At 39.8% G+C, this 20,977-nt stretch overlaps 1 protein-coding gene across 2 annotated transcripts in view; it reads left to right on the top strand.

Moving 5' to 3' along the window:
* SMPX (small muscle protein X-linked) overlaps positions 1 to 20,977 on the top strand; it is a 39,146-nt gene that overhangs the window by 6,513 nt on the left and 11,656 nt on the right. For both annotated transcript variants that reach the window (XM_066313966.1, XM_066313965.1), the window contains exons 3-4: positions 2,251 to 2,340; positions 5,988 to 6,135. In XM_066313966.1, the coding sequence (XP_066170063.1) occupies positions 2,251 to 2,340; positions 5,988 to 6,122 (225 nt within the window). In that variant the 3' untranslated portion in view covers positions 6,123 to 6,135. The remainder of the gene's footprint in view (positions 1 to 2,250; positions 2,341 to 5,987; positions 6,136 to 20,977) is intronic.

Genomic DNA, 20,977 nt, shown 5'->3' with positions numbered 1-20,977 from the left:
ACTGGATGGAGATCCCCTAGGGTCATATCTCCATCTCAACTTACATGTGATAAAAGCCTTGAAACATATTTTTAAAACAAAATTGTGAACTTGTGCTGATCACAAGATCAGCAGAGCTGTGCTGGTGTACAGAATTTGGTCCACCCATTATAGAGCTGCTCATCTCTGAGACAGGACCAGCATTAGATTAAGATTTACACCTCAGGACTTTTACAGCTCAAGTATCTGTGGTCAGGAATTGTTTGGAAATGTCATATTTTCATTTCATACTGGAAATATTGTTATTTACACTATGTGTTATCAGATCCAGACAGTTTTTAACTATGTCTTAAAGGATGCTCATTTTACCACGTTTTTATGTCATGACTGCTCACTTCTTGCCCGAACTCTGACGTGAATATCCCTAGTGCAGATTAAAAAGTACAAACTGCTTTCATGTGACACAGATTGCTGGGAAAGTGCTGAAGCAGACCAAAGAGTGGTTTTTTGAATTTAATTAGCAGTCTGGGACTTAGTGGTTCATTTTTTTGCTTTCTGAACCACTTTTAGTCACAGCTGGTCTGTCAATCACAGTGGGAAATGCAAGGGCTGTAGTCTTCCATGAGATGCTGGCTTCTGCTTTGGCTGCCTCCAAGGGGAAGGAATGTCCAAGCTCAGGATAAGCACCACAAGGAGAGATATCTCTTAAAATTTCAACTCTGCAAACTTGTATGACCATGCTAGCTGTAATTTGCAGACAAGTTTCCTATTCTAAAAATCAAAGCTGCCTGGAGATACCAGAGCTTGGTGGGGCAATTACATAAAATTAGAAACAGCAAAGCTGGTTTTTTTCCACTCAAAAATGAAAGAATGAGTTAGGAACTGTGAAGCTGAAAATGCCCTGTCTCCTGGGAACTTAAAAGCACGGGTGAAAAGTTTCACAATATCTGAACTAATGCCCAGTGAGAAAGCTTTATGAAACAAATACCTGGTTGTCTGTGAACTTCAGATATTTGGCAGCCCTACTGAAATTACAGCATCATCTTCCATAAATAAGATAATGGGAAACAGGTAAGTAGAATACAGGGAAATGCATTCATTTCTTGGCAGATGGATTCTTAATCTGCTCATCATTTGATTACAGCTGTCAGAACAGTTGTTACTGAAAACTGTGGGCTGTTTTCATGTGCTTGCCCAAGTGGGGCACGATCTGAAAGACCATACCTGGAGCAGAAGGATGGGATTATTTGTCTTCATTTAGTGCAGATCAGTCAGATGGTAAAGGACAAGAACAGAGCTTGCTGTTAGAAGGTTCTCTGCTTCCGCTCCATAACATTACCAATTCACCCCCTGGTTTTGCCAGTGGGAGTCATGATATTTTGATGACATTTCCTAAGAGCAGCTTCTCTTCTCAGATCACGAGATAAGAATAAGTATAAATGGTGCATTTAGTTGATCATGCCATTTGACTTTTAAAATAATCTTGGCTGGGTCACATTGGGAAATGGATACTTTTCAACTGCACTTTCCTAAGCAGTGTTTTGTCCCATTCTATTCCCCAAAACCTTTACTTTTAAGGTATCTGTTATCAGCCCCAGTTATGTTACGGCCACTGTCTTTCTTCCCCAGAGAAAAGACAGTTGTGTGAGTTTCATTCTGGAGGGAGTGTGCAGAAGCCAGGGGCCAGTGGTCTGCCCAGTGCTAGAGCTGGTTTAAGTATTTGCAGTTTGTAGCAACCATGAGTAAATTTTGTTGGTAAAATCACATTTTAAATACTTATGGCTTAAGCTGACTCAGGGCAGGCTTCCCTTCTAAGATACCTGTGATTAAGTGAGGTGAAAGCTGGTGTCATTGGAGAATGCAGAGTGACTGGGTGTTATTGAAGGATTTGCATGATTTACACTTAAATGTTGCTTTTGGCACTCACTTTCTGTTTGACCTTGACCAAACTGAAGCAGACCCAGGTGCCTAAAGACACTTTAGTGTCCAGTACTAATTTGCTAAAGTCCAGTGAAATCAGGAAGCGTTAGTCTAAAATGAAGAGTTCAACAGCTTTCTAGTTTGTTTTTTCACATTCTCCCTTTAAAATGGAGATCAAAACATTTCTCTATCCACAGGAATGGTGTGATGGTGCTTACACTGAAGACATAAGTGCTTGGAAACCATGATAATTTCTGTATTCTTGTCCCACTTCTTTTGAGTTTTGCCCTTTACCAACCGTATCTTTATTTATCAGTCACTATTAAATGTATCACAATTTCCTTCTTACAGGCTAATATTAACATCCCTATGGGAGCATTTCGACCTGGTGCAGGTCACCCTCATAAAAGAAAAGAACTTACACCCGAAGAAGTGGAGGAGGTAAGCAAAAAAGAGGTTTTTGATTTTTTTTTTCTGAGGAGAATCTCTGTCTTAAAATGAAAAGAAGCCTTGAAAGTGATCTTATAGCTCTGCACACCACTCTTAGGGTGTGCACTGATCATTCATGGAAATAAATGGCAACTTACTAACACTTAAATTGTTTAAATTGTTTAAATTGTTCTGCTTTTGGTGCCGAGGCACCTAAAGGAGTATAAACTGGAAGGTATGTAGCTCTGCTTCCCCAGTGGGATGATATCTGCTGTCAGGAGAGAGAGCCAGGATTTCACCAGCAGTATTTGTCTAGATGGGAGCTGATGAGATACAGCAGGAAAAGTTAGAGCAAGGCTTTGGAAGACTTTGCTGCTACCTGTCCCCCTGTGGTGTGATTTATTGTCACAGCTTAACAGTATTGGAACAGGTTTTCAAACACAACCATTTTTGGAGGGTTTAGCAATAAGAAGAAAATTAATGTTAAGACACTTTCAAGTTAAAACAGAAGTTCTGAACCCATTTACCTGTCCAGAGGTGAAAATACTCCATTTTAGACTGAGTTCTGTATTTTCATGCTTGTAGTTTACAGGAAGTGTTTAACACTGAATTTTGAATATAAAATTTGGTTTATACTGTAACTAACATTGATCACAAAGGCTATGATTAAACACAGATATCATATTTCTGAATTATTTTTAAGCTTCTTATTTACCATTAACTCATTAAATGAGACTCTTAACACCAACAGTGGAAGAAAAGGTAGTAGTAGATACTCCAAGCAAGATAAAAAAGATGGTGCTCCAGGTTTCCTGGCCAGTTGATTTAGTTTGGATTCATAATCCTCACGTGAGAACTCATCCTGCTGGGCCAGAGGTCCCACTGCTCCTCACAGTCAAGAGCAGGAAAGGCTACCTAAGAGCCAATTCTTCCTTTTCTGTCTCAGTCAGATTTTTTTCCCTGAATTTTGCCATCTTTTGATATAAACGGTCCTGTTTTTACAGAGCACTTTCCTGAAGTAATCAAACCTAGGCTGACTTGGCTCTTAAGAAGATTTAAAAAACAAACACACAAAATTACTTTGGACATATATTGTGGGTTTCTTCCTTGGAAAGAAATCAAAGCATATCCTCTCTGCAGTAATTAAACTGGTGAAGAAGTGCATGTTATTAAACAGAAACTAATATAGCCTGTGTGAATTCTAGTAGTGTTTGAGAAATAAAATAAATGACTGGTGCTGATAGTTACATTTGTTTGGGCAATTGAATGTTGCTTTGTTTCTCAGCTACATGAGCACTCTGTATGAGACAGATATTATGGAAGTTCTTGGCTCAGGTTTTATGGCAGTACTCAACCAAACCAATGGGATTAAACACTACAGAAACAGATCTTGTTAGAAGAATAGAATAAAAATACTACCAGTAAACTTGTCATTTCAATTTTCTCATCTTGTTAGGTTTTGCCATAAGTTATGCCATACAGCTCATGATTTTTCAGAGCAGTTTTTGATGGATGCAAGTTCTGCTAACAGTGCATTTTCCACTGTATTTTAAAGCCTTGACATAGGAGAAGAATATAGATCTTCCTCAAAGGGGTGGTGGAGTCAGATACGAATGTATATTTTTGAAGTTCAGTGGAGCAGACATGTTAGCATGAAAAAAGTGGAGTGTGGGAATTACAGAAAAGAATTCTTCATCAGTCAGAGCATTCCCATGCTCTTATTTTTTAACCCTTTTTGTATATTCAAGTCATTCTTCAGGCTTCCTTCCATAAAACTGAAGGCCATAGTCTAATCTCAGCTGTGTGTTGCACATGGAGTGAGTGATACAGAGAGTGGTGAAGCCATAAATAGGAAACACCTGAGGCTGGAAGGGAACGCTGACAGCAATTTGTGGAGCACAAAGTCTCCAAAACGTGGGCAAAGCTTGCACCACTTGTTTTACAAGAGGAATGGTATTGCACCTTGGTGCAATGGTATGCCTTGAAATCGTATTCTTTACATAGTTTCTGCTACATACTAATAAACACTACGGACTTCAGGGAGTGCTTGTTTACCCTGATTATTCAGGTTAGCTAGGAGAACTGTCAAAGGAAACATTATAAACTCCTGGCATCTTTGACTGGTGATACAATTTTGTGAATCCTTCCAAACAGCTTCTGTATCAATTTACTTATTATCCTTCTGTACTTTGCTACTTTTTCAGGATGTTAGATCATTAAACCAGAAATCACGCAGCACATGCAGTATCTTGGGCTGAATTACTGGCTGGGATTTGAAATGATCTAGCAAAAACAATAGTGTATTGGCCAGTGTAGTAGTATTGGCTAAACAGTAGTAGTAGTATTGGCTAGTGTATTGGCCAAAATGTGAGAAAAGATAATACAAGTCTATCAAGCCAAGAAATAAAATTATCACTTCCATTTTCTTATATCTGGTGATCTTAAGAAAGTCCTTTTCCTATATCCAGTGATCTTAAGAAAGATCAGATAGGAAGAAGAGATCAATTTTTTACAATACCTTGTTTGTTTGCTACTTGACATGTCAAAGTCTTCTTCCTGATTAGCATGTAGTCCATTAGTCAGCAGAGAAAAAAAAAGTGGCCAATAGTATTTGACAAGTAATGTTGGAACTTTAAAAAATAAGTGCAATATTAAGAACTGACTTTTCATGGTTAATGCACCTTTTCAAGAAGGTTGGCTAATAAATCTAAATAATGATAGAACTCTAAAAAGCCCATGACGAGAACATTTAGAGTAATCATAAATGAAAAATAATTTAATAATGAAATCATTTGTAATAAAATATAAATTAATCTATGAATGTACTTGAGTCGTCCTGTGTGCCAGCTTTATAAAATAAACAACAGGCTAGGACAACAGTAAACTCATGTCTGGAAGTCTACTCCTTCAAAATATTACCCAGTCTAGAGTAGAAATGCTCTAAAATACCTGCTCTACTCACCTAGAAGCAATAGTACAGCTGAGGAAGTACCAAGGACTGAAAAACTGTGGTCCATTGGGAAATTAACTGAGTTGCTCACTCTTGTGTAATTGCTGTTATTTAACTGGCATTTTTACTGTGTCAGCAAAATAGCCATGCAGCACCACCCTAATTCAAACATAAAATGACAAAAATCCTTCTGGTCTTGTAACTGAGGTTATGAAAAGTTAAATTTCAACTCACATTGATCTTGCATGGAGCTTTTGGAGTGCATAACCTACTACCATAGCTCTTTCCCAGAGCTGCACAAATGAGTGATGATCTTCCTCTCCAAGTGTCTGGCAACTGTGGAACTCTCAAAGGAATTAGATAATAAAAATGGTTCTTCTAATTTTTTGTCATCTAAAATATGAAGGACTTGGAGTTGCCTTTAATTCTCCAGTCAGTTATTTTCTACTAATTCCCTGGCACTGTAAATTCTTACCCATTCTAATCCTCATTCTTCTACACTGAGCATCTTCTATTCTTTTTAGAATGTTTTAGACATTTTAGACAACAACCAACAAAATAACCTATCTCTGCATACCTCCACCCCATTTTCCACTGGGATTGCCTTTAGTATAAAAATATGATTTCCTGTTTTTCACATAACTGATCTGTGCTCGTGTTCAAGAGAATGCTATTGCAGCAGGAAGGTCACTGGTGTCCTTTTCTGCAGAATGTTCCTGCAGAGGAGGAGAAACAGAAGAAACTGCTCCCAGGAGCTAAGAAACTTCCAGGTCCTGCTGTCAACTTGTCAGAGATTCAGAACATAAAGAGTGAGCTGAAATATGTCCCCAAAGCTGAACAGTAGCTGGAAAAAGCAGGTGAGTAAAAGAGAGGTTCTCTGCATGGCTCTAGGAGAAGCAGGCTGATCCAGAAACCTCTCTAATAAAAAGATGGGTTTTGAATTACTTCAGTGGACCTGGAGTCACACCCTATAATTCAAAGAAAAAATATTAAAAGTATTAATTGGGATTTTCTCTTATTTCAAACATAGATCATGTTGCAGACTATATCCGATTATATATGGCACCCATCAACCAGCCTGAAGTAGTCTTTTCAACATATTAAAAATTCAGTGTATTTAGAATCTTGAAGCCACTTTAAAAATAACATATTGCTTCAAAAGCAAAAGTTCTAGTTTTGCAAAATATAGAGCTTGTATTTTTACAGACTAACTACAAGTGAATGTTTTACAATGCAAGTAAATGTATTGCAGTGATGGACAAGTAGGCCAATATTTTTAAAAAGCTCCTTTGGAACATTAGTTATTTGATAATAATTTGCTTATGTATTTCAAAATTGACATACTAATGTGTCCATGCATTTGATGACACAAACATACTCAATGCTGTTTGTGTCACTCAAGGACTTGCTGTAGTCCAGCACAGGAAGGACATGGACCTCTTGGAGTGAATCCAGAGGAGGGTGACAAAGGTGAAGGAGCATCTCTATGAAACACAGACTGAGAGAGTGAGGTTGCCTGGGCAGACCTCACTGTGACCTTCCAGTACTTAAAGAGGGCTTACAGAAAAGATGGGGACAGAATTTCCAGTAGGTCTTGTCATAGGATAATGAGGAATGGCTCTAAATTTGAGGACATTAGGTTCAGACTAGATACAAGGAAGACATTTTTTGCAGTGAAGGTGATGAAACACTGGACCAGGTTGCCCAGAGAGGTGTTGAATGCCCCATCCCTGTAAACATTGAAGATCAGGCTGGATGAGGCTCTGAGCTACCTCATCTACTGGAAAATGACTCTGCTTATTGCAGAGGGGTTGGACTAGATGACCTTTAAAGATCCCTTCCAACCCAAACCACTCTATGATTTCATGATCATTTTATTTAAAAGAAAATATTCAGCGCTTCAGAGCCAACTTCTGAATAATTTATATCTGATTTCAAGCAAGACTCATAAGCCTCTGTTGTTCTACGTTTTGAACAGAAAATTAATGTGTTACAGAAAAAAAAATTGTTACAGAAATTAATGATAATTTCTGTCCATGAAATTATCCTCTGACTTCCTTTGAAAAGCCTGAGTCAGTAAAGATGCGTCAGGCACTTACAATGGAAATTCAGATGTACAGAGGAGTCTTAGTACAAAAAAATCCCCACCCTGGCTACAGTAAGATAGTTGTGTCACGTAATATTCACCTGAATTGCTAGTTGTGCATACTGATTGATAAATCCTTTTTATCCTGAAGAGAGTCAGAGGAGTTAAGTTGAGCAGGAGAAAATCATCTGGAATTTACTGCACAGAAATATAAATGAAGAACAGAGGAAAACAGAAAGCAATGCAAAGGGATTCTGGGAATGCAGAAGTGCTAAGAAGCAGGAATCTTAAAAGAAATGGTGTATAATTTGAGTGAATTACCCCAGTGCACACTGCATCATTAACTTGTTTTTTATGTACAGCATAGATGTGCCATTTATGCTGGAAAGACTGTTGAGTCTTTTCTTGCTTTACCCTGCTGTGTCATAATGTTCCTGATATTTTAAAGATGCAACAGAGTCTTTCTCTTCAGGAAACTTGGGGGGGGGCGGAATAACATTTTGTAAAATGTAACATTTTAGTCATTTCACTAAAGCACTGCCCAGAGAAATATGAATTTTTAATGTGAGGCTTTAAAGAGGTTTTTTCCTGTAAGAGATATTTCAACGTAAATTTAGCCCTATATTTATGCTCAGATGATTGCTATTTTTAACATTTAAAAGTTTTTTGGTAATTACCTTACTGAGAATCTGACAGAAACATTTAGGGCATGGTCAGATGTTTACTCAAAAGTTTTTCTACAGAAATGTCAGCAAAGTAAAGGGCATCTTGAAAGCAGGGAGGTAATTATGAAGTAACTTCTGTCTCTGTCCTTCTTTTGAGGTACTGGTTATCAGGTTCTGACAGTGATACAGATTTTGAGTAGTCCAGTCACAGGTCATATCTGAAAATCTAATTTCTACAGTAGTTGTAGGTACAGTACTGGAGCCTGTGAGTTTGGATGTTGTGTAGAACTGAGCATGTGCATGAATTCCTGTTGTGGTTTGAAAACAAACCGAGTGAGAGGCTCCAAATCAGAAATGCAATTTAATTAGAAGAAAAGGGGGAAAATGATAAAATAAAATAAATACAGTAATTAAAAAAAAAAAAGACCACTGACAGAGGCAGAATAGAAGGTGATGGAAGCGGTCCAGGTGAGGTGGTCTTCCTGAAGCAGTGATCTCGTAGAAAGGTCTGGTAGCTCCGGTCCTCTGGGAATCCAGTGGGTGAGGGCTGCTTCTACTGTCCCAAATCCCAGCTTATATCCAGGTGAGAATGCTTGGCTCCTCCCCTTGGCAGAGCATCTCACAATGGGATGATGAGTCATACAGGGGCTCCTTGATGGCCCATTAAAGAGAGAGATAACTCCCGGAGGGAGTTATCTCTGAGTCATGCACAAGGCATTGATGGGCCATTAACTGAAGATGGTGATAGAATACATCCTAAACTACAACCCAGGACAACTCCACATAAAATTTAGATGTAAATGAATCATGTGCCACATCCAGTAATCTTGAATGATACTAAATCTAAGGACTGTCTCCTATAAGAGGACATTAATCAGATCTGGTGATTAAGTCATGGCCTGAAGCCTTGTATAAAATGTGATATTGTCAGGGAGCTGTCTTATGATTGATCATGGAAATCAGAGAAGATTGTCTCAGTCTGCAAAAATTTCTCACTCACATCTGCCTGATACTGTGCTCCACCTACAAGAAGGGGTTAGAGATCATCCTTTGGATGTGATGATCTCAAAAGAATAGTGAACTGACTGGTCAATAGAATATGCCTGTGCAGAATGTGTACTGATAGATGAGGATATTCTTTGGTTTTCACAGTTTGAAAATTAATTCTCTCTTACATCAGTACTACAATCTTCTCAGATACTCAGTAATGTGGGATTTCCCTTTGATAGTATTATTTTCTTTCTTGTGGTAGTCTGTAGGAAATACCTACTTGAAACAGAATAACTCTCCAAATACTCTGGATAATTTCCATTATTCTGTGATCCTGTAATAGGATACAATAAAAAAAAATCAAAACTACACTTAAAGATGCCACAAATATCAAAGCTTTTACAAGCACAGCAGCTATTTCCAACATTACCTCCTGTATTGTGAGATATCATGGTTAGTTTCAGTCAATTGCAAGCTAACATGATCAGTTTTGTTTTAATTTTGATCCATGTTTTCTTGTTCAGTTCAGCATGCAAACCCAGCAGCAAAAATAAGAAACTTGCAAAGCAGTAGATTGGGTCATTATTTGCAAACCCATTTCTAGATAATTTGTGCTTTAGAGTAAAACTTCTGTTTAGTATCTTTGGTCTTGCTCTTTGCCAAATTAGGAAACATGAATAGAATGCTAAGATCATAGTTGTGAGTATAACAGTTTGTGGGAGGAATGCAATTAGGGAGATGTCATGAAGCTGGATCCACTGAAGGTCATCAAGTGCTCCTCAGTTAAGATATTCCTGTAGTTATCCCTTATGGGGATCTGGTCTATCATCTATAATTAGCTAATTAGCATACTCTACTTTGTCATAAAGATTTTTTTCTTCCACACCTGTAGATGATGTTTTAATATGCAATGTGAGTTATGATTCATTTCCCTTTTTTCCATCTACAATATTTTTTTCTGCTCCCTTCACACCTGGACATTTCTACATGTACAGAAGTGAAGAATATGCAAAATAAAATAGTAGCAAAATATCATACACTAAAAATATATGCCCTATTGAATAAGTAATGGTAAGGAAGCATTTAGTTTGTGGCAAATGGAGCCTGCTGTGACTGAGATTCATTGCCAGTTGTTGTGATATCTCGTGTGATAACTAGGATGGTGATTGTACTTGAAAATGGGCCTGAGCACAAACTGGCATTTCACCTGGGAATACAGATAATGGCAGCCAGTTACTTCTGCAGCTCATGGCCATTCTTCATTCTGTATCCCTTCACCTTTTGTGTCCTGAAGTGTGGAGGGCTGTGTAACAAATCTTTTTACGGTAAAGGGCCATGGAATCTAAATGCTGGACTTTGGTTCCAGAGGACCTAAACCTTCAGCTGTAGTGGTCTAGTTATTTCCTCTTGAGAAGACTTTCTTAGTAAAAGAATTTCTCAAAAGGCAAAAAGGTCTTGAAGTTACAAACAGTCTGTCATGGACATTAGGGCAGCACTCCCAGCATCATGTTCTGGTTGTGTTTGGAGAAAGGAATTGTCAGGATCCCCTTCACAATGTTGATGAGATGGTTTCTCACCATCTGATGCAGTACTTGCAGAAAAATTGTTGTCTTTACCTGGAGCTCTGCTGGGAAGAGTGGTTTGATTGCAGAAGGTAATTCCATTTTCAGGTTACAGAAGCAAGGGAACTGTATTTTGAAGGCTGAAGAACTGGCAAAAGCTTCCTAGAGCAGCTTAGCCTTTGCATTATGCAGAGAATTCTGCCCTGCATAAAATGAGAAATTTTGCCAGCAGAGCAGCTTCTGAGATTGGCATCACTTGGAGAAAAAATAAAGGGGAAAAAACCCTAACAGAAGTTCCTTAGGGAATAAAGATTTTATATCCATACACACAATATGTTCCTTGGTGTTGCTATTAATTATTTACATAGAAAAATTTTTTGATTACCCAGGCCTAAAAATGCACATTATAACTTTGCCCACTAAAGCTTTAATTATAGTTTCCTGCTATATATTGCTCTTAAGTTGCCCCTCAGTTAACAGCAGCCATTTGCCTCTCCTGGTGTCCCTGCTCTGACACACAGTTTAGTGCTTGCATCTTATTTCTTCCCAAGGGCAGGCAGGACTTCAGCCATCTCCAGGAGAGCAGGGCTCCATTGCACATATCAGTGACTTGGGAAGACAAACTCCATCACTCCAAATGTCTCCTTTTCCTCCTTCTTCCCCCCACTATCTACTGATCATGATGCCATACGGTCTGGGATATTCCTTTGGACAAGTGGGGTCACCTGTCCCAGCTGTGTCCCCTCCCAACCTCCCAGACACCCCAAGCCCCTTCCCAGCATGGCTCTAGGAAAAGCAGAAAAGGCCTTGGTTCTTTGTAAGAACTGCTCAGCAATAACAAAAACAGCTCTGTATTATCAGCCCTGGGTTCAGCATAAATTCACAATTTAGCCCCATACCAGCCACTGTGAAGAAAATTAACTCCACCTCAGCCAAACCAGCACAATTTTTCTCACAATTTTCTTCTACATAATCTAGTTAGGAAAAGATTATGCTTTGTGGTTTTGAAAACTGATTAATAACTTCAAAACAAACACTGAAGAATCAGAAAACATTTTGCTTCAAAGCAAACTACAGGAACAGATGCTTGTATTTTTTCAAAACAAAATATATGGAAGAAAATCTTTTATTTCGAAACTGTATATTCAAGCAGAGCTTTTTATTTCTGGAAGAGACAAGCACAAATTAATAAGTTGAAGAAGTCTCTCCTAATTTTTAGTAGATGAGTATGTTACTTACTGCTCTATCTACACCATACACAAGAGAGTTTGCAGACACATGGAGATGAACAGGCCTCTACACACAGGCAGGAGAAATATGTTCGTTGAACTTCTCACTTTAAAACATTAATGCCCCTAAAGTAAGAAAATAATTCCAATGCTAGAAATGTGGGCCTACAAATCTCTGCTTTGTTCTCAAGTAAGAACCATTTCTGGAAGAAAGGTCCAAGAGTTTTGTTTGAAAGCTGAAAATTTTCATAGGTCACTGCTATTTAATAACTGCTTCTCTGTGGTCGTTCTGTTGATTACTTAGTCCTGAGTGCTTGTTAGACTCTTTTATAAAAAAAAATAACCCCTCTCTTTTCATTGGTGCTGTTCTTGACAGATTTTCATAAAAAATAAACTTTACACTCGGTTGCCTGAGTGAGATGCAATTTCTGGGGTGGCATATCTCAAAAGGAGCTCAGAAAGGCAGGAGGCCTCCTGAAGATACCGGATGTTGAGGGGGCAGTGAAGTGTGAAGAAGGAATACAGTCAACAGGCTTTTTTTTGCTTATCTCTACCAGATGTGTTAAGAGTTAGCCCATAAACTACAGCATCTAACAAGAGGTACCACTGTGATGTACTCCCCTTGGAAATCTTAGAACCTTAGGATATCAGGAATCCTTTAAACTTCAGTTATTTGCTTTGTGAACAGGTCCAAGTATTTAGGAGAAGGTGCTGTGACTTGAAAGATATCTATCCCAAGTCATGTGCATGTAGATCCGTGCAGAACTAGTTGTAACCAGGGAACTGTGGGCATTAGAAACTGGAGAGCAGGAACAGGATCATACTGATCACTGTTAGAGAGGTATGAGTGAGATGAGAGCAATGCTGTTTCTCTGTTCCTGGAAACTGTCCTGCCAGTGTTAAGTATGCCTGGAGCAATCAGACACTGTAATGACAAAAATCATCAGAAACACCAAATAATAAACTATTCCAGTAATTCCCACCTTATGTGGTTCAAAATGTGTTCAGCACAAGGTTTTCGAGTGCTACATCAGAGTGAAAAGGCTAACTGCTTTGGAATACATGAAGTGTGACTTCCCACGTTAGTAACAGCTCAGATAGTTTTATCAAATCTACATAAATTGTGGCCAATTAAGCTGACAGTATGATCTGAAATATCTCAGCTCTGATGTGATAATCAAACGAATTTTCTTCTAAATTTAGTGCCTCATCATTTTATTTTATAGTTTTTATTCATTTCATTTGATAGAAGACTACCTAATTATGTTCTCACAGCCTTGTGCTTAAAATCCACATAAATTACTGCATTACTGTACTTTGCCATCTCTTGCAGAACTAGCTCGATGGGGCATGCCTTGTGACCCCTGTCCAGGAGCAGGCCATCTGCAAGTGTCCCAAGCACTGTTTTGTACTCAGGACTACACCTGCTTCAGCCACCAAATTGCTCCTGGTGTGTCTTCTTTTGAAAAATGTAGCTTTTTTTAGTGCCAAGGCTACCTCTGTTTCACACTTGCTTGCAAATTTCTTCAGAGAATAACATTTTGTAGTGTTTGAGCTCACTGTGTGCTAGGTAGAACATCGTATGTACCTAGAGCTCACCACGACACTGATCCCAAGATCTGTTGCCCCATTGTCAACACTACTGAGGAAATACTAAGCTTCCAGTGTTGTTGGGGTTTATCCAACAATCTATCTGCTGCTGGTTTAACCTCCTAATTCCCCTTTGATTTGCCAAAGGAGTCTCAAATACACTGTATTTCCATGTGAACAAAGTACACAGCATAAATGAGCATTTTCCTGCAGAAATATATACTAGTTTTATTCTCAGTGTTGGTCATAATTCCTTTTTCAAATTTGATTTGCTGCAGATTGTAGCTAGCTGAAAGCAGACTCAGCTGAACTAACCTTTACTTCGACTTGGGAACAAGTATAATGCCTGTTGTTTTTTTTTTTTTTTTTTTTTTGTTCTGACATTTACTGGTTATAACAGTAGGACTGTATTTGCTTCTGACTGCAATTGACTGAGGTTCACATACAGACATGGGTTCCATAAAAGCAGAATACAGCCCTCAGTCTTGGTGCTCAGAACTTACTCCCCCACCTTGATAAAGTTGAAGAAGCATTGCTTCCCATTTAATAATTCAGTCATTCATCCATTTAATAATTCAGTCATTCAATGGATAAAAGAAATAAATTGAGTCCTTCAGCTTTTAGCTCTTCCTGGGTTTTTGTTCTCATTTATTGCCTTGGAGCACACCTTGCCTTAAAATTGCTGTCACTCTTACGTGGATTGGCGGAGGCTTTGAGGGCACAGAGAGCAATCTCGGAGCCCTAATGGCCCTGGATGCCCTTAGGGCAGGAGCGGGCGCTGGCCGTGCTCTGCGCAAAGGGACAGCAGGGCTGCTCGCATCGCTTTTACCCAGGACACATCAAAGAACAAAAAGCTTCCCCCAAAGCCAAACTGCTCCTGTTCTGAGGGGAGGATGATGACAATAACTGGGTGCTGCTGTTTCAAAGATTTGAAACGTGCTGCCTTTATGGGGAAGGCGAAACCAGCACAAGTATGTACTGAAATGGAAGAAGATGCATATACAAAGACTTGAAATGGAATATTCGAGCTAAAATAGGCAGAATACGGGAAAAAGAACACCTTCAGTTTTTCTCTATTTATAAATCACTCTGCTCTTGAGTGCAGTATCCCTCCCAAAGACTGGCAAAGATGGGATAGAGTATGTCCTCTGCTAAAATTAATGAAGGATCTCAGACCTCCATTAAATACTTAATGAAGGATCTCAAACCTTTTAATTTTGAATTTCTCAATTTCCTTGGTTTTGTGGTTTTGTCTGAAAAGATTTGAATTGATCTGTCTCTTCAGGCTTTGAATGGAAGCATTTATTTTTGAAAAATATGTAATATGTCTCTCTTTTAGTTTTCAAGAAAAGAAGAACTCTCTCTGTGAAGACAAGGCATATTTTCAGTTTTTCAGTCCATTTTGCTGAGAGTAAAGTGAGTCCAGATGGGTATATCACACATGTACCCTTTTTTTAGTTTAAGCCCTTCATTAAAAAAAAAAAAACAAAAAAACAACAACAAATAATGTAGTACTGCATCTCCTTCTGCTTTTTATATGTTTCTAAAATTTTTATTCTGGAACAGAATTGATATGCTATCCTATATGTGATTAATTACTCTGGGGCAAATTAACTCTGCAGCTAGGTGTTGTCTGTCCCAGTTACTACAGTTCAACACATTAGCAGACAACACCCAAGTCACTGCTGAGCTTGCGAATCTTCAGTCTGTCACAAACCATGTTTGTGCTCTGCCTTACATATGTAGAGAACAAGAACCTGGCCAAACCTGTGTTAAACCAGACCACAGAACATCACTCTGTTGATAAACAGTAGCTTTCTGGGCCATGTCCAAGTGTGAATTTATCTGCAGTTTGGTTGAAATTGAAAAATCTTGAGTATGAGAAATAGGGTGATCAACTCCAACTTCTGCAATGCCTTGCTTTAATAGACACCACAGAGATGAGTGGAGGCTGGCTCTCAGAGAAGCTTGTGATGACCTGGGGTCAAGAGCCTCATTTTTGAGCTAAAAATGAACCAATCTTCAGCAAAGTCAAGTCCTTGGGGCTCCATCTGCAGTGAGATTTTTGGCATCTTAGCCATTTTCATCAAGGCAAGCCCATGGTATGAAAATCATGTGCAATGGCAGTAGCATATCTTGAGCCAATGGAGCATTCCTTCACATCCCTCCACAGTGGCTGGAATTTTATTAACAGCATATGGACAGATCCATGTTGAGCAGAATGATGCAGGCAGCTCCAGAAAGCCATGGATGATGGCAGAACAACACATTGCACTGCTGTGTTCTGATCTGCCCCAGAGAGACCCTTCATTGTGACAGAGGGTCACACGTGCGGCTGCTGTTAGGAGCATGAAAGGACGAGGCAGGCCAACAGGAGGTCAAGAAGGAAAACTTCTACTTTATTTTTCTGACTCCATAATATATACAATTTTACAGACAGGCCAAGATTGGCTACACAGGTAGCCATCTCTTCGACCTTGTTGGTGAACATCACCATCAATCATCTTTCTCCTCCTAGAGAGGAGAAGTATGTAAACAAAGATAATCTTCTAAAAACATACATAGTTTACTTGAAGCTGCGTGAGAACAAAATACAAACAGTGAAAAGCAGACAAACTTGAGGCAACACTTCATCTCTGTGCCTCCAAGTGCTCTTTGCCATGGAGGTGATTCTCTGGTGATCCTCTTGCATGATCTACCAGAGGGAGCAGCTGCCTGAACTCCAGCTTCTGGAAACATTTACTGGCTTGCTGGCTTCATCACTAAAAAAGGGGAGCTGAAGTGTCTCAGACCCTGAGGGCAGGCAGGCAGCAGTGGACAGCAGTTGCCCACACTATGGCACTGCCCTTGCCTCAGTTGCTGTATCCCAAGGGATGGATGAAAGGCCAGTGTTGTCTTCCCCTGCCAGGGTGCTCTAGCATTGCTCAGGGAGAAGTCCTGGTTCCTCCCAACAGGAAATTGGCTGTAAAGAGATGTACAAGGTTACAGAGAGAGGAAAATGGAGGTAAAGAGTCAGGTCTCACCCACAGTCCTCAGTGCCTCTGATCCCACAGGTCCCTTCAGAAACTTTCTGCCCTGCGGAAACCCACACTTCTGCCATCTCAACAAGATGGTTTTGCATGTGCTGTTATGAACCCTTGAGACTCTTCTGCAAGCAGCATGGTGAAGCTTGTGTGGAAAGCTGTTTAGACATAGCTAACAGAAAAAAAAATTAAAACAATCAGATTTTTTTCCCCTGGGGCTTCAGCAATATCCTCAGTTAAGCCAGGAGACATTTCCCATCACTCTGGGTAAACAGTGTGAACTATCTCCTTCAGATACACTCCAACTTTTTTAAAAGCAAGTGAAAAATTTGCAAACATGCAAGAGAAGGGATGTGCTGGTGGCCTCTCCCTTCTGCCTTGGCTCAGTGATTATCACACACATACACAGCTGGGAAGCATGAATAAACCAGGTCAGGTCTTTCTTTGCCTCAAAAGGATTAAACCCCACAATTCTTGAGTCCCTGGAGACTGCAGACTACCTTGGCAGGGGGGCCCTTTCTAGACTTCGAGCTAAAGCTCAGATGCTGTGCAGAAGCAAATTAAAATTAATCTGTAGACAAGTCAGCCTGATGGCAGCTTAGCAATGTGGAGCTCAACTGGCAGTAGGGAAATTTGCTTCCATGTGCCTTGGCCTGTGGATTGCTGTGTACCATGTCTAAAGGCTAATTTGTGTAGCAACAGTCTCCTCAAACTGTGATTTGAGAGAAACCAGGATGGCTACTGCTATGTTTTTGAACAGTCTGATGCAGTTATGTAGGTGCTGAGGAGGACAATCGTTGTGGAAACACACCAAGCTTCTGGGTGCTGCTCGGGTTTACTCATCTCCCTGGTACTCAGATGAGCAGGGTTATTTAAAGTCAGGTGATTTTAGATGGTCATGAGCACAGTTTGAGGTTAAGGTGTAGCTGGTTCATGGTTTTGAGGACCAAAATTTTGGGTTTAAGTACCTGCATCCCATTTGCACGTGAGGCATCCAAATTGCTGGGACTGTCCTCCAGTGGTAAGGAGCTCAATCCCGAGGCCACTCAGTGGGAACTGTGCTCATAAATCACTTAAGTGCATCTCAGAATCACACTCCAGTTTTGAACCTTCACGTTGTGTATTGCTCACTGCTAACAGTGAATGGGGCTCTGTCTCTCTGCAGTCAGATCCAGCAGCTGTGCTGGTACAGCTGTGCTCCAGCAGGAGCTGCTGCACACGCTCTGAGAGGAGCCTTTCTGCTGAGCTGAGCAAAAGAAATCTTTTCCACAGAAACTGTAAATCATGGCCAGCAAATTCAAAACCAAAATATAGTTGGTCTCTGGTGTCTGTATTTTGACAGTGGGTGATTCCTCTCAGCTTTTACTTCTATTTCTCTGTGGAAACATATTTTTTTCCTTTTCAATTTGTTTAGTCAAAAAACAATTTTCTGGTTTGAAACATGGTGCCGTGAGAAAGTTTAGTTCTCCCATATGTCTTCCAGTCAATCCTAATAACTCATTTCTAAATGCTCACCTGTCACAGATTGCAAATCAAGTATTAACAGACAGGCAACATGTTGTAACACTTTCATTTATGTTTTAAAGAAACCTATGTATTCCTTGGCAAAGGATGGGCTTACCTTTGAAGCTCTAATAAATGACAAAATTTTATAAACACAGCATGTATGTGTGTGCATATATATATATAATGGTTACTGATGTGAAAAAAAACTACACGTGTACTGTAGATTTATGTATCAAATATTAAGCTACTTGTCCAAAGGCAGAGACAGACTGCCCCAGTACCTGAAGTAGCTTTGAAGAAGTGATATAATGTGAAGAACTGAGCATATCCTGCATGGAACCAGATGTCAGAATACACAGTTTTCTAATGCAGTCAGTAACATGCCAAGTTAAATTAACAGCCTGTACATGATATCTTGGCTTCGTGCTTCTCCATCTCTGAGGAGATCCTCTGGGTTAGGTGCAAGACGGCTGTCAAATTTCCAGAGCTGATTAAGAACTCTCACTTTTCCATGGCAAAGCAGCTATAAAACCTAGGATGAGACTTAAATATGCAGAACAGGCTGCAGAGAATGTGGGTTATGGAAAAACTATGTTGGGTTTTGAGTTGGCAATGATTTTCTTAGCAACCCTTCCTTTTCCTCCCATTTCCTATATTTTTCAATGTATTTTGCTTCATACAAAATGCTAAGAATTTCAGGAAAAGTATTTGCAAAATGCACAGAGACCACTAAGTCTTGATTTAAATGTATTGAAAATAAAACCATAGCCAACTTCTGTCTCATCTGTGAGTATATTTGCAGGGATGTGACCACTGTTTCAGGCCCTCTCTTTTTATTGCACGTGCCAGGGTTATATTGAAAGAAAACAGGTGGATGATTAGTACCACGTTCAGTTGTGCTGTGATATTATTTGTAGGCATATCACATGTACACTATATTTATATGGAACAACACTCACTCATACATTATGAATTCTGTGAGAAGAAGCCATATGACCAGGAGAAAGTAGCATTTTTAGAAGCTGTAACTAGCACAGAGAGTCAAATGTGGGTTATTTCCAGTACAGACTGGGCAGAACAGGCAGAATTCATGATGAACAAATTGGATATTGCTGCCCAAATAGAGATAGTTGAGATTTCTATTTTCTTTCTTGGAGAGGAGCCTCTTCTCGGGGTCTTCAAGATCACAAAGCTTGCTGCTAATGCATTGAGAGAAAAGAAATGAGTCTTAGAGAGTTTAAGGATAGGGATTTCTTCAGGTTCAGCAGCCCTTGGCTGGCCCCAGCCCCAACACCCCCATGCTGCCCATCCTTGTTCCTGCAGTGGAGCTGTACTGAGGAGCTACCTGGCTCCACACCAGCCTCATAGTTGAGAAGAATTAACTTCCCCTGCCTTCAGAGCCCAGCAAGGACCACTAAATGTCACTCCAGCTGGCTGGTGTCTCTGAGCACATCTTCTCTTTCAGTAGCAGAGCAATACACAACTGTGTGTGCTGCTCTCACAGAGCCTCAAACTATCCAAGTGCCCATGAAAACTCCTGAAAGAGCTGAAATTACAGCAGAGCTATGTTTCTTTCCTGAGGATTCCAAACACAGATCCTGGCAAAGCCCTCACGTTCAGCTCTAGGACATTTCTGAAGTGAATTCTCTTTATAGCTTTAATTGCAGTTTAGTTTTAAAGTGGGGAGCACTTCAGGCAGCAGCAGGGGAGCATCTGCAGGGGGATCCCTCCTCCCTAGAGTGGCAGATCAAAGGGGCAGCTGCTCTCTGTTCAAAAAGGGTCTGTAGAGGTTACACTGCTGCATTTTTTCCCTTTAATTCCAATAGCAGAAGCAGGTAGGTTGTGCTGCTGCTCTTCTGTGTTTCCCTGGCTACCACAGAAATGTGGTTGTTTTACTTTCCCCTGCCTCTCCTAAGTAGTTATGTAAAGGAACAGTGTGTCCTTCAGCTGCTTCAGCAATCTGAAGTGCTAAAATTGCAGAAGACTCTTTTCTGACAGTCTTTTGTCTTCTCATGCTTCTGGGTTTGCCGTTAATAAAGACTCTATTTTCTCAAGCACTAGTTTCCAAATGAATTGTGGTTTTGTCAACTCTATTGATAAAATGATTTAGTACAGAACATTGCCCAAAGGGTTAATGGTGACTCTAGTTTATTTGCACTGTTGATTGTTGGTAGGATGTGGATTTGGACTAATTTTTTTTTAATTTTATTTTTTTGGTGAAAAAAAAAAAAGGATGGCAAGAAACTGTTAAAGTGAGATAAATCCCAGTCAAAATACATCAGTAAATACTGCATCGTGGCAATAACTCTTCAGGGAAACTAGAGGGCAAGCTTCTAAAGTACTTTGAGCTCTGTAAACCTGCAATTAGGTATCTCCTCAGCTTCCCAAAGAAATGCTAAGTGCTTCACTCCTAGGGGCTTACGTGTTTAATCAGCTAAATGCTTCCAAAACACTGCCCTGGGAGGGCTCAGGAAGCCTGCTGCATAAAAATAATAGTCATTGCTGTGTGTCAGCAGTCAAGCAGCTCCTACTGTAAGTCTGCTGATTATTATACCAAATATAATTGAGCTGTCTTTTGCTTATCCTTCCATTTGTCTCAAATTTTTGTGCCATGAATTGTGTCTTATTGTGTACTAGAAATCACTGTGGGCCAAATAGGGTTTTATTATAATTGTTATCATTATTGTTATGTGTGAGTACTGCTTACCATCTATACGGGGCTTGGCTTCTGACCCATTCACAAAAATAATTTTTCACTTCCTACGGGTCAGTCTTTGATCCTGGGGGAAACTGGGTATACAGCTCATTTTTAGAGCTTGTAGTTGTCAAAATTAATCTTGAGGGGCAGCATCAAAGTGTTTGGCATCACACACTTGGATGAAGGTGCAGATGAATGCAGCAGGAGACTGAGATGAGGCAGAGGCTGTGGGACCAGTTTGGGAATGCCAAGTTTATGTTACACTGCAGATTTAGGCCCTGCCCTCAGCTGAACCACAAGGGAGCAGGAATAACTAGGGTTAAACCATACTATTTACAGTTTCAAAAAAC

Source organism: Sylvia atricapilla, chromosome 2 (genome assembly GCF_009819655.1).
Source record: "Sylvia atricapilla isolate bSylAtr1 chromosome 2, bSylAtr1.pri, whole genome shotgun sequence".
NCBI lineage: Eukaryota > Metazoa > Chordata > Aves > Passeriformes > Sylviidae > Sylvia > Sylvia atricapilla.
Note: the sequence above shows the minus strand (reverse complement) of the source record. Positions and strands in the feature narration are given on the sequence as shown.